This window comes from Cucurbita moschata, unplaced genomic scaffold (genome assembly GCF_002738365.1).
Source record: "Cucurbita moschata cultivar Rifu unplaced genomic scaffold, Cmos_1.0 Cmo_Scf00011, whole genome shotgun sequence".
Lineage (NCBI taxonomy): Eukaryota > Viridiplantae > Streptophyta > Magnoliopsida > Cucurbitales > Cucurbitaceae > Cucurbita > Cucurbita moschata.
The window spans coordinates 4,675,784-4,688,693 of NW_019268527.1; the positions used below are offsets into that span (position 1 = coordinate 4,675,784).

A 12,910-nucleotide genomic window follows, 5' to 3' on the forward strand; every position below is an offset into this window, starting at 1 on the left:
AACAATACATCCTGACCCATTACATCTTTTCAGCAAGGACTGGCAGTGACAAGCGAGGAGTATGTGACGTCTATAATAAAAGTCATCAAAAGCGTTGGTGAAATGGTAATAATGTCTAAGATTTCATGCAACTCTGCAGTTTGCAGTGAAAAAGAGAAGGCCAATCCCATCACTTCCCAACCTTTCTTAACTTCACCCCGTTACCAGAAGAGACCTATTTCTGGGACCTTCAGAACAAAAGCAAATCATTTTGTTTGACAGACATGAATTCAGCTTTAGGATGGCATCAGTTGAAGAGAAAAACAAAACATTTTATATAAGTGTGGAAACTTCTTTTTAGCAGGTGTGTTTTAAAAACTTTGAGGGGAAGCCGAAAGGAAAGTCTAAAGAAGACAATATCTGCTAGTGGTAGGCTTGGACCGTTACAAATGATATCAGAGTTAGATATTTGGCGGTGTGCTAACGAGGACGATGGCCTCCAATGGAAGTGAATTGTGAGATCCCACATCAATTGGAGAAGAAAACAAATGTCAGCAAGGATGTTGTAGGCCCCGAAAGGGGTGGATTGTGAGATCCCACATCGGTTGTGGAGAAGAACGAAACACCCTTTATAAGGGTGTGAAACCTCTCCCTAGCAGACGCGTTTTAAAAGCTTTGAGGGGAAGTTCAAAGAAGACAATATCTACTAGCGGTGGGTTTGGGCCATTACAAATGGTATCAAAGCTAGACATCGTGCGGTAAGCCAGCGAGAATGCAGATTGGAGAAGGGAACGAGTGCCAGCGAGGACAGCTGGGCCACGAAGGGGAGTGAATTGTGAGATCCCACATCGGTTGAGGAGGAAAACAAAATACCCTTTATAAAGGTGTGGAAAGGGGGGTGGATTGTGAGATCCCAGATCAGTTGAGGAGGAGAACGAAACACCTTTTATAAGAGGTGTGGAAACCTCCAGCGAGGACGGCCACGAAGGGGAGTGAATTGTGAGATCCCATATCGGCTGAGGAGGAAAACGAAACAAAGGGTGTGGAAAGGGGAGTGGATTGTGAGATCTCACATTGGTTGAGGAGAAGAACGAAACACCCTTTATAAGGGTGTGGAAACCTCTCACTAGCAGACGTGTTTTAAAAACCTTGAAGGGAAGTCCGAAAGAAAAAGTCTAAAGAAACAATATCTGCTAGCGGTAGACTAAGACGGTTACAACAGTAGCGTCATAAAAATACACGAGTTTTAACAGCCAAAAGTGCTAAAATGAAGAGATTAAAGCATAGAGTGAATTGGGTTAAAAAAGAAACAAAAAAAAAATAAGAAGAAAGTGAGTTACTTTAGGTGTTAGGGGCTATGAGGGTGACAAGATGGGGAAAATGTATGCTTAATTTGGTAGCCCCCCATGAAGCAAAGCTCGGTGGCAATGCAGACTCGGGCAGAGAAAAAGGAAAGGAATAATTGGATTTTGAAGAAGTGAAGGTAGCTGAGATCTTGCCAGCTTGTTCATTCCACACTTTTGACCATGTTTCAGGCTTTGTCTATCATCTCACTTCTTCACAACCAAAATAAATTAAAATAAAAATTGCATCTTTATATAAAGATGATAAAGAGATCTCCCCATTTTTCTTCTTTCTTTGTCTTTGGAACTTACAGCTCCTGCAACAAGAACATGGCTGGGGCTGGGGCTGGGGCTGGGGCTGGGGCTGGCCTGCCCTCAGCAGCCCCCTTAATGAGACATTAATGAACACTAATCCTATTGTAATGTATGTAGTGGTGGAGCAGTGTGGCCTATGTTTAAGACATGATTACAAAGCTTTAATATGAATGGCGGGGTTTGATATTGTGTTGATTATTGTAAAAAGTCTAAACTTTGGATGTTTGAATACAAATTGTGTGTACACAACAAACATCTAGAGTTATATAAATGGTGAAATGTCTTTTTCTTGGGACATTGTTGAACAGTGAAATGAAAGTGGGAATGATTGGCTGACATAGCTCCATTCCGTCTTGCTCTCATCCTCTACGAATTAACGGGGTTTTAGGTCACAATTTACACTTTAACGAGAGTGATCTTGAGTAAATGATAACTAAGAAAGACTAAAAAAAAATGAAAGTAGTAAGATGCACAACTCAATCTGATGAACTTCGTGGTTAAGCGTGCTTTACTTATAACAATTCTATGTTGGATGATCTCTTATGAATTTTTTTGGGATGCATGTGAGTGGAAAATAAAGCATGTTGGAAAGACTCGTATTGGTGCGTGAGAATAGTTTTCAATCTTAAGAAGTGAGGAATAGATAACGTGACCATGTCACAAGAGAATGTCGATCTCCGAGAGAAATGGCATAGGATTCCCAAAGCTTGTGTGTGTAGAGAAAATGTAAGAATGATCTTAAAAAGGTGGCGCCAATATCCAAGACTTGGGGTGCCCACGTTGTTGGAATCCCCAAGCAACACAACCCCTACATACACATAAAGCTAAATAGGGATGAAATTATGTTTCCATGACTCTCTCATCTCTCATCCACACGTGGGACCTTTCTTTTTTCCCTTTTTTACTATCATGGGATCCGCCTAGGTATATTTTGTCCCATACCCATCAATAAAAATCCCTCCTTTCTTCATTTCCCTACAAATTAAACACAAAAACTTTACCTTGTTCTTCTTATTCGAATTTAAAATTCACATTCGGCTCCTAATCCACTGATAGCAAAAATTGTCCGCTTTAGCTCGTTACGTATCGCCGTCAGTCTCACGGTTTTAAAACGAGTCTATTGGGGAGAGACTTCTACCCTTATAAGGAATGTTTTGTTCCCCTCTCCAACCAACGTGTGATCTCACAATACACCCTCCTTGAGGCCAGCGTCTTCGTTGGCACACTGTCTAGTGTCTGGCTCTGATACCATTTGTAACAGCCCAAAAGCCCACCACTACCAGATATTGTCCATTTTGGCCCGTTACGTATCACCATCAGCCTCACGGTTTTAAAACGCCTAAAGAGAGGTTTCCACACCCTTATAAGGAATGTTTCGTTCTCCTCTCCAACCAATGTGGAATCTCACAGTACCCTTCATTTCTAAAAGTGAATACAATCTCCATATACCAACACAAGTTCTTTCAATATGCTCTGTCCTCACTCACATGCATTTTAAGACAATTCTTAAGAGATCACTCAACATAGAATTGTTGAAAGCTACCATGGAGTTCTTATCATTGAGCTAAAGTTTTTCTTAGCTACCATGAGTCCCTCTCATTCGAACGTGATCCCGATTCATTCGTGTACGCCCCATTTACTCGGGTGTCACAAAAAATACCCGTTTTTTTATTGATGCACGTCCAAGAGAGATTAGAATTCAAAACATGGAGAAAGAAAGATTAGTTTTTTATTTAAAAAGGGAGATGGGTTAAGGATAATATAAATAAGCAAATAGAAAGGAAATGTAGAAAGTTGTTTTGTACTCTTCCCTTTGCTTTTGTTTTTATGTTTTTTCTTTCTTTCTTTCTTCTTTACTTGTAGGGTAAGAGGCTCTCCTTCTTTTCAGCCTGCTTTTGAGACCTTAACACCAAGTTTTGAACTCAAGTTAGCAGCCCACAAACACACAATCATTAGAGGAGCGCCATACCAAAAAATAAAACAAGAAAAAAAAACTTGAACAATGTTTATAGAAATTGTTAAGACTCACGGATCTGATATTGTCCACTTTGAACATAAACTCTCATGACTTTGGGCTTCTCAAAATATCTCGAAAAGATATATTGTTTATTTATAAATTCAGGATCATTTCCTAAATTAACGAACGTGAGACTCCTCCCAATAAAAGGACCAAAATTTAACTGATAAAGTAGTGGTAGAGATGGACCATTTTGGTTGGCTTTTCGGAAAGAAACATCAAGACCAGACACTCTTACAGGAAAACATCGTTTGACTGTCGATGTCTCTTTCACCTTGTGAGGTCGGCTGCCTCTTGAATCCGCCATTAACTTGTAAAACCATGTTTGTTCTAAAATCTACGCTGATTAAGGGAAATGCACGTTTTTCTTTAATGATTCTAGACAATTCCCCCACCTTTTTTTCTTTCATTTTGACTTTGATATGCATTAAACATGCTTTTGTTTTTGCTTTCTCTTTGATTTCTTCCCTAACATTGATCGAGATAAGAGTATTCTCGAGTTTGAGTAGATAAATAACTGTAACGGTCTTAGGCCACCGCTAGTAGATATTGTTCGCTTTGACCTAGTATGTATTGTTGTCAGCCTTATGGTTTTAAAGTGTGTTTGTTAGGGGGAGGTTTCCACACTTTTATAAGAAATATTTCGTTCCCCTCTCCAACTTATATGAGATCTCACAAGGGGCTAGCGTCCTCCTTGGCACACTACCCGGGGAGAGGTTTCCACGCATTTATAAGAAATGTTTCGTTCCGCTCTCCAACCGATGTGGAATATCACAATCCACCCTTGGGGTCCAGCGTCTTCCTTGCCACATTGCCCAATATCTGACTCTGATACCATTTATATCAGTCTGAGGCCACCATTAGTAGATATTGTTTGTTTTGATTCATTACGTATCGTCGTCAACCTCGTGATCTTAAAAGACGTCTATTGAGGAGAGGTTTCCACTCCTTTACAAGAAATGTTTCGTTCTTCTCTTCAACTAACCTGAGATCTCTTTATTTGAGAAAACATCAGTCGGGATGCGAATATAATCTAAAATTGAGATGAATTCACCATTGATATAAGTTTTGAAAGAGATTAGAAACCAAAAGCTTTGGGATTGATATTAAAAACCAAACCCCTTTGCAAAAGGAAAGCATAAACCACATTGTTACCCAAAAGTAACAAAAAGGAACCAATTTTGTCAAAAGATTCAACCAATACATCTCAAATTTTGTTTGTTATATATATAATTTATAAAGATAATGATATGATTAAAGACAAAGTAAACCCAACCCTAATCTCATGATATTAGATTTTGTCATATATTTGGTTTGATTAGCATTTGAAGAAAGATTTAATATCCATTTCATGCAGCTTTAAACAAAAGTCAATACACATTTCATAAGACAAATCACCAATTCAATAGCTATGAGTATACAACCAAAGATATTAGGACCCAACTTTGGTGATATATTGCCAAAACCCTTCTTCTTCTTCAACTTTTGTGTTGTTTTGTTTTGATGTGTGAAGTGATTAGGGTTTGGTAAGAGGAATTTGGAATAGACCCATTTGAGTATTTTAAGTTTCTAATCATTCCTAATACCCATTCTTTTTTGTTTAAAATTGGACCCAAAAAGAAGAAGAAGATGATGATTATGGTTATGGGAAGGTAAGATGATCATAAGCCCCACACCTATCTTATCACTTACTTCAATCTCTTTCGGAACTTGGGCCTCCTCCACTTAATCCCAAATTAATCGTGATATAATCCTACGTCGATGAGAGAAGAGATAAGCTTGGGGTATTACAAATAGTATTAGAGCCAGATATTAGACGATGTACGATGTTGACCTCAAGGGAGTGGATTGTGAGATCCCACGTCGGTTGGAAAGTTGTGGGCTTTAGCTGTTATAAATGGATCAGAGCCAGACATCGGGTGGTGTGCCAACAAGAACACTGGGCTCCACATCGATTGGAGAAACAGTAAGCTTGGGTTGTTATACCGTGAGATCTTATCTCGATTGAAGAGGGAAACGAAACATTCCTTATAAGAGTGTGAAAACTTCTCCCTAGCAGACACATTTTAAAACCATGAGACTGACGACGATACGTAATTGGCCGAAACAGACAATATCAGAGGTGGGATTGGACTGTTACAAATGGTATAAGAGTCAATCACTGAACAGTGCGAGGCACTGATCAGAGTAGGGATAGACCCTCTCCATAGTAGACGCGTTTTAAAACCGTGAGGCTGAGAGTGATACATAACGGACCAAAGCAGACAATATTTACTAGTGGTGAGGTTTGACGGTTACAAATGGTATCAGAGTCGGTCACCGAATGGTACGAGATACTGATCGAAGTAGGGATAGACCCTCTCCACAGTAGACGCATTTTAAAACCGTAAGACTGAGAACGATATATAACGAGCCAAAACAGAGAATAAGGAGTAGAGAAAAGTAGAAGATGTAATAAAGATGAGAAAAAGGAGATAGTAATTGAGAAATGTTTAAAGGGAAAGTAGGAAGAAAAAGGTGGTATGGTATGTACATGTGTGGAAGGGGATTTAATCAGTAAAAGATTATTTAATTAGTAAAAGATTAGATGTGCAAATTAAGGTATAAATTGAATATTAAGGTATCTAACAATTTATTAAAGTTTTTGTCAATAATATGAGTAACGCGCTTCCAAATTTAATTATTATTTTAAACCAATGCAAATACTATAAATTAATTAATTAATTAATTAAAGTTTTCTTAGACTAGGGCCTGCCTTTAATAATGGAAACGTTGTTTTCACTTTAAATTAAATTATATAATTTTTCTAAATATTTAAAACAAATTGGGAATTCAATTAATATTATAGTTAGATAAGGGTTGAATTTGAGTTTTAAAATTTTCAATCTAATCAATACTCGTCATCAAATAATAAATCTAATTTAATCCATTCATAAAAGAATTAAATTGGTTACATCAAATTATTCGAGTCATTTATTTAAATTTTTATAATAAAAATAAATTATTATTATATAAAACATCTATTTATATGTTTATTAAATTAAATTTGCATCTCAATTACAATATACTATTTAAAAAATTATATTATAAAAACATATAAATAATTAAAAAATAAAATAAATATATTTTTTTAATTTAGGAACCAATTTAATTCATAAAATTTTAATTTATAAAATATTAGAAATCACGCGACTTTTCCCTCCTAAATCTATGATTTTTTTTTCGATTAACGAACGTGCTACTCCTTTCAATAATTTTTTAAAATACAATTAATTCAAATAAATTCATAAATCGAGATTTTTTATGTGAGATTTTTTGAAGAGTTATAAAGTATTTGGCATTTGATGGGTGTTGGTGGGACAAATATCAGCGACCCCTCCACAATTACTCTTAATTCATATCTACCTTTATAATTCTCCATCAGTCCTTTTCTTCTTCTTCCTTTTTTTTTTCTTTTTTTCCTTTCCATTAAATATAACTTTTCTTTTTCTTTTTTTAGCTTTCGATATTCCTTTATATATATATATATATATATATATATATATATATATATATATATATATATATATATCAAGCAAAAAATAAAAAATAAAAAATAAAAAATAAAAAAAATTATTGTGGAGATTCCCCCATTAAAAGCATAAATTTGTGTATGTTACTCAAATGCCATATTTCTGTCTTGTCAATATGTCTTCTTTCAACTTCCATTCTCCCTTTTCCTTATTTCTTCAATTTTTAAATTTTTTTTTTCGATTTAATCAAAATTTGATCTTACAATTTACTCCGATTTACTCCGATGTCACCGTATAAATTATAAAAACTAAATGATAACAGAATTAGTTTATAATTTAACGGATCATACATTTTTTATTGTTTTAATTTTTCATATATGAAGATATATAATTTACAATTTTTTTTTTTTGTTATGAATTGTATGTGATTTTAAAATGATAAAAAATTTAAAAGCATGTTTAAACTTTGGTAAAAGAAATTTAAAGCTAAAACTAGAAAGTAATTATATTTTAGAGGTCAAAATTATTATAATTTTTTTCTTTTTTGTTGAAAAAATAAAAAAGATTGAAGGAAATGCAATCACTCTTTTTAGGCGGGATGCCTCGCTGTCACGAGGGTTTGGGTAAAGGATAGGGTTATGTGGGGTCCACCACATTAAAAATTTCAAACTATACAGTTTTCCTCCACGTGGCAGTTCTTCATCTTGTCCACCTAGGATGATGAAGACAAAAGTGCTTGGATATATTATTTTCATCATAAAATTATAAGTTTTTTTTTTAAACCCAAAAATTAATAGTAATTTAAAAAGTGGATTATATAAATATTAAATTAAAAAAAATCGGGGTTCCTCTGAATATCTCCTAGCAGAGCTCCTCGTATAGTCTATTTATTATATTTTTCAACTACGTGTTAGAATTGGTCGGCTGTGTGAGACCCGATCGAGTTCGATTCCTAAACATCAACAAATATATAGAAATAATGGAGTTAGGTTTCTATCACATCCCTTGAAAGCAATTCAAATGGGTGGGGTTTTCTTCCATTGCCCAAATTTCTTAATTTACATATAAAATTATTAGATTTTTTAAACTAAAGATTAAAATAAGAAATGATTTTATTAGTTTTAATATTTATTTCTATAAATATATATTTGGAATTACTTTTACTCACATTTTGGGCACACATCTATTAATGTCACCCTCCATTCAAAATTTCAAAATTTCAAATATATTTCATTAATTATTTACACACAAAATAAATTTAAAGAGAAAAAATAAACAAATAAATGAGCACTCTCACTCTCACTCACACAAAAATCATGTGTCCACTACTTTACTACTTTGGAAAATATTAAATTTGTGAGAGCATTTATTTTAATTTTTATTATTTTTAATTAATTTGGTAAATATCTAATTCAATATACCCATTTTGAAATTTAATTACTAAATTTATTAATTGTAACTTTATCATGTTTTCTAAAGTGGATTTAAACTTTACCAAATTTCTTAATAATATGATGCTAATTCCTTTTTAATCTATTTTTGTTTGATTCAGTTATGCATGATGATGACGTGGATGCATACATACATACATGCATGCATGCATACATGATATTTAATTAAATAAATAAATAAAGGGTTTGTCAGTCCACCATCCTATCCCCACATGGAATTCAGCGTTCTTTTTCAAACTTCTCTTCATACCCGCGCACTCGCCAAGAGTCCGTTGTTTCAATTTATTATTATTATTTTTTTATAATTAATTTTCCATTTTTTTCTCTCTCTACGTGAATTTAAAATCCTGTTCTTGTTTTTCTAGAGAGAGAGAGAGAGAGAGAGAGAGACAAACAGAACAGAATACCTCGTTCTGTCTCATTTCAATCTTCCATGCCTCTTGCCCTCACTCATCAAAAGGGGTATTTCTTCTTCTTCTTCTTCTTCTTCTTCTTGATTTCAAGCTTGCAGAAACCGATTTCTTTCTTCCACTCATAGATCTCTACGTTCCTCTTCTTAATCACTGTTTCTTGGATTACGAGGAACAAGATTACAATCACAATCACGGTGGCTGTGTTTGTGTTTGTTTTGATTCAGGCTTCTCATTTTGTAGTTCTGATTGGATTGGATTCGTGATTGATCGTTGCTTTGTCCTCGTGATCCATGGCGGTTCTGTTTGTTTGGATTCAGACACTAGCTGTATAGTGAAGAAATTAAAAGTGTTTAGGGAAAAAAAAGGTCAGAATCCGAGGCGATTTCGAGGATCGCTTTCTACTAGAGATTGCTGTTCCGTTTCGGAACCCAACAGTGACCTGTATCCGTAAAGATTAAAGGAAAGGGGACTTTGCAGTTTCTTATCCCTTTCTTTTCTATATGCCTTAGAAAGGCTTGCTTGCCTTTAGCATGCTACTTGGATAAAAGGGGAGGAGCGCCTAAGAGATACTGTTTATTGTAATTAATAAAAGCAAATGCAGGACACAAAGAAGAAGCTCACCACTGAAGATTCCAAGAAGAAGGAACGACACATCGTTTCCTGGACTCAACAGGTTTCCATTTCTTACTTTTTGATTCTTGTAGAGATCCTTTTGGCTGTGGTTTCTGATTTGGGTTCTTGGAGTTTCAGGAGGATGATATTCTCCGAGAGCAGATTAATCAACATGGAACAGAGAAGTATGAACTCTCTCTCTCTCTCATTGATTCTGTGTTTATCTTCTTCTTCTTCTTCTTCTTCCTTGTTAATCTGATTGATTGTTGATGTAATCGACTGTGCAGTTGGGCAATCATTGCGTCAAAATTCAAGGATAAAACAACAAGACAGTGCAGAAGAAGGTAATTCAAATGATGAAAATCATGGTAACATACCTGATTCAAACAGTTGTTGTTTACTTCTGGGTTCATCGAGTTTCACTGATATGAATGGCGTATGGGAATTTGCGTTTCAGATGGTACACATACTTGAATTCTGATTTTAAGAAAGGGGGTTGGTCTCCGGAAGAGGATTTGCTTCTATGCGAGGTGATTCTTCCCCCAACTTGTAAGAACAGAGAATCCATAATAGGGATATAAACATTGTCTGAAATCACTGTCATATTAAGCTCAAACTCTACTCTAAACCTTTTGAGTATTCCCTGTCATTGGATGCCCTGAATCTAATAAATTAGCCTGGTCTACAGGCGCAGAAGATATTTGGGAATAGATGGACAGAGATAGCAAAGGTGGTGTCAGGCAGGTATAGAACTTTCACTTTCCAGTTCTCTTGTTGCAGTTATATTTTACCGCAACGTTGACCGAACATTTATATGTCGATTTCACTGATGCAGAACGGACAATGCAGTGAAGAATCGGTTTACAACACTGTGTAAAAAGAGAGCCAAATATGAAGCATTAGCTAAAGAGAACTCAAGTTCCTTCATCAATCACAACAACAAAAGGGTCCTAGTTCAGAAGGGGAGTGATAATGTTTCATCAGAAACTCCTCAGCTGGTTAAGAGGATAAGGTAGAATTTGTATACAAGATGTCTAAATAGAAATAAGAAGGAAAAACTGCTTCACAGCAAAGAATTAATCATTCTGCAATTGACTGTTTAGGAGAGCACACATATCTGATACAACAGAAGGTTGCTCACTCGAGGATGGATCAAAAAACCGACCGAGAGCTCCATTTGCGGTACTGGTTGATAATGTCCACGGTGTCGATAGTTTGCCAGCTCAACTTCCCATGAACAATGCCCAGGAGGGTCTAAATACTAGTAAGTCACTACAAACAACCTTCACATCATACAGACAAGGAATAGCATTTCTACTAATCATTCCTTCGCATTCTTTGTTTGTGCATCCTTTGGTTTCACTTCTGGGCTCATGATATTGGGTTTAACCGCTTCATATCTCTACCATAAGCAGCTCAAGGTAACAAGAGTCAAGGAAGCTTTATCAAGAAGGATGATCCAAAGGTAGCTGCTTTAACACAACAAGCAGAACTACTCAGTTCACTCGCATTGACGGTTAACTCGGAGAATACAGACCAGAGTCTTGAAAATGCTTGGAAGGTGAGCAATATTATGGCTACTTTGTCTATCAACAACTTTGAAATACTGGGCTGCCATGTTGGTAATGACATGAAAAGGGATATCCTGAATTATGTATATCTGCTAAACTACATCTGATATTTTCATTCATATAGTAGTTTTTCTTATTCCTTGAGTCCACTAAATATGAATCAGATTCTCCAAGATTTCCTCCGTCGAAGCAAAGAAAATGACATACCCAAATATGCAACTCCGGATATTGACTTTCAAGTGGAAGATATTAAAGGTTTAGTGGAGGATTTAAGGAGTAGCAATGATGGTAGCCAATGGAGGTAACAAAAACATGCATACTATAATTTTCAGATTGAAGCTACTTTTATTTGTGGCCTTATCAACTTCACTGCTCGCAGACAACCCAATCTCCACGAGTCTCCTGGCAGTTCAGAATACAGTACTGGATCAACAATAGTATCCCAAGCAGTTGAGGATAAAATAGATCAAAGCCAACCTGAGATAGGGACTCATCATCAAGAGGCTCCAAATAATATTGGTGAATCTGAGAAAGAAATACTTCTGAAGACAACGCTAGAGCGAGGTAATGAATAAGTTCTTACATTGGTTATAGATACCATTAATTTTTCCCATGATGTGCTGCTAAGAAGATACAATGTTTTACTGCTGCAGAGGCTTTCAAATGTTGCAATGAACGAAAAAAGGATTCCATTACCTCTTCCTTTTCAAGCTCAGAATTCAGTTCCCCCATGCATGTAATTCCAATTTTTAGATCCTTGGCAGCTGGAATACCTAGCCCACAGTTCTCTGAGAGTGTAAGTGACCTTTACATTTTGTTTTTACTGTGCTGATAAAATAAAACCAGTCAAGTGATTGTTTCTGGATTATAGAAAAGGCAGCTGCAGTAATAAACAGTGGTCGTATAACCTATCATAGAAGTACTGCAGTTCTTTAAAAGTTCAAATTCATAAATAGACAGGTTTCAATTAGTATTCAATTAGGTTTTGCGAACACGAATTACATGGGTCAAATCAAGCTACCATGTAGACATAGACAGATAACTCTCTGGCTTTCTCTTTGCATCTGGAATTATATGCATTTTATGGCGCTACCTCTCATTTGTTTTGTGCTGTTTTATTCTCTTTTTCAGGAAAGGAGTTTTCTTCTTAAAACACTGGGAGTGGAGTCACCTTCCCTTAACCCTAGTGTTAATCATTCACAACCACCACCCTGCAAAAGAGCCCTTCTCCAAAGTCTATAAAACCTCTCTAATTAGTCTTTTCTTTTTTCCTTTGAATTAAGTTCCATTGGTTTGCAGCCATTCCGGCCTAGAATTTTTCATAGTGGCATGTTGATATCTGCATTCCATGACTCGTGTCTAGAATACTATGGAGGATTCAGACACATCGGAACACATATAACCGCGTGTTCCACATTCTTTTTTTCTTTTCTCTCCCTAGGTGGGGTTTCTCTAATAGTAACATCCAAACCAGTGTGCTTGGTGTGTCATTTTTTTCTTCTTTCCAGTTCTTTGCAATGTGATTTTGGTGTCCCAGTTTTTGTAGCTTGATTTCCCACATGTACATAACCTCTAGATACATTTGTAGACATTCAGAGAGTAAGCATGCTCTGGCCGCAAGCTTACTACCCTCCAAACAAAAAGTGATCGAGGGAAGCAGAAAGCAAAAAGAAGACAAAAAAAAAAAAAAAAAAAAA

At 35.8% G+C, this 12,910-nt stretch overlaps 1 protein-coding gene and 3 long non-coding RNA genes across 4 annotated transcripts; 1 reads left to right on the forward strand and 3 right to left on the reverse strand.

Moving 5' to 3' along the window:
* Nucleotides 1-1,092: 1,092 nt before the first annotated feature.
* Nucleotides 1,093-11,440, reverse strand: LOC111449558. The gene is made up of 3 exons (XR_002711658.1): nt 11,315-11,440; nt 1,165-1,169; nt 1,093-1,105 (listed from the first exon to the last, which is right to left on the reverse strand). It is a non-coding gene; the product is annotated as an uncharacterized LOC111449558 (long non-coding RNA).
* On the reverse strand, nt 9,111-10,285 carry LOC111449556. Its single transcript, XR_002711656.1, has 3 exons — nt 10,020-10,285; nt 9,652-9,921; nt 9,111-9,354 (listed from the first exon to the last, which is right to left on the reverse strand). It is a non-coding gene; the product is annotated as an uncharacterized LOC111449556 (long non-coding RNA).
* LOC111449554 (transcription factor MYB124-like) lies at nt 9,354-12,888 on the forward strand. Its single transcript, XM_023089486.1, has 12 exons — nt 9,354-9,703; nt 9,781-9,827; nt 9,930-9,986; nt 10,100-10,172; nt 10,331-10,386; nt 10,478-10,654; nt 10,746-10,906; nt 11,058-11,203; nt 11,378-11,514; nt 11,593-11,777; nt 11,867-12,009; nt 12,345-12,888. The coding sequence occupies exons 1-12, from the start codon at nt 9,626-9,628 to the stop codon at nt 12,453-12,455; spliced, it is 1,371 nt and encodes a 456-aa protein (XP_022945254.1). The 5' UTR covers nt 9,354-9,625; the 3' UTR covers nt 12,456-12,888.
* Nucleotides 11,559-12,000, reverse strand: LOC111449557. Its single transcript, XR_002711657.1, has 3 exons — nt 11,910-12,000; nt 11,797-11,833; nt 11,559-11,690 (listed from the first exon to the last, which is right to left on the reverse strand). It is a non-coding gene; the product is annotated as an uncharacterized LOC111449557 (long non-coding RNA).
* Nucleotides 12,889-12,910: the final 22 nt, after the last annotated feature.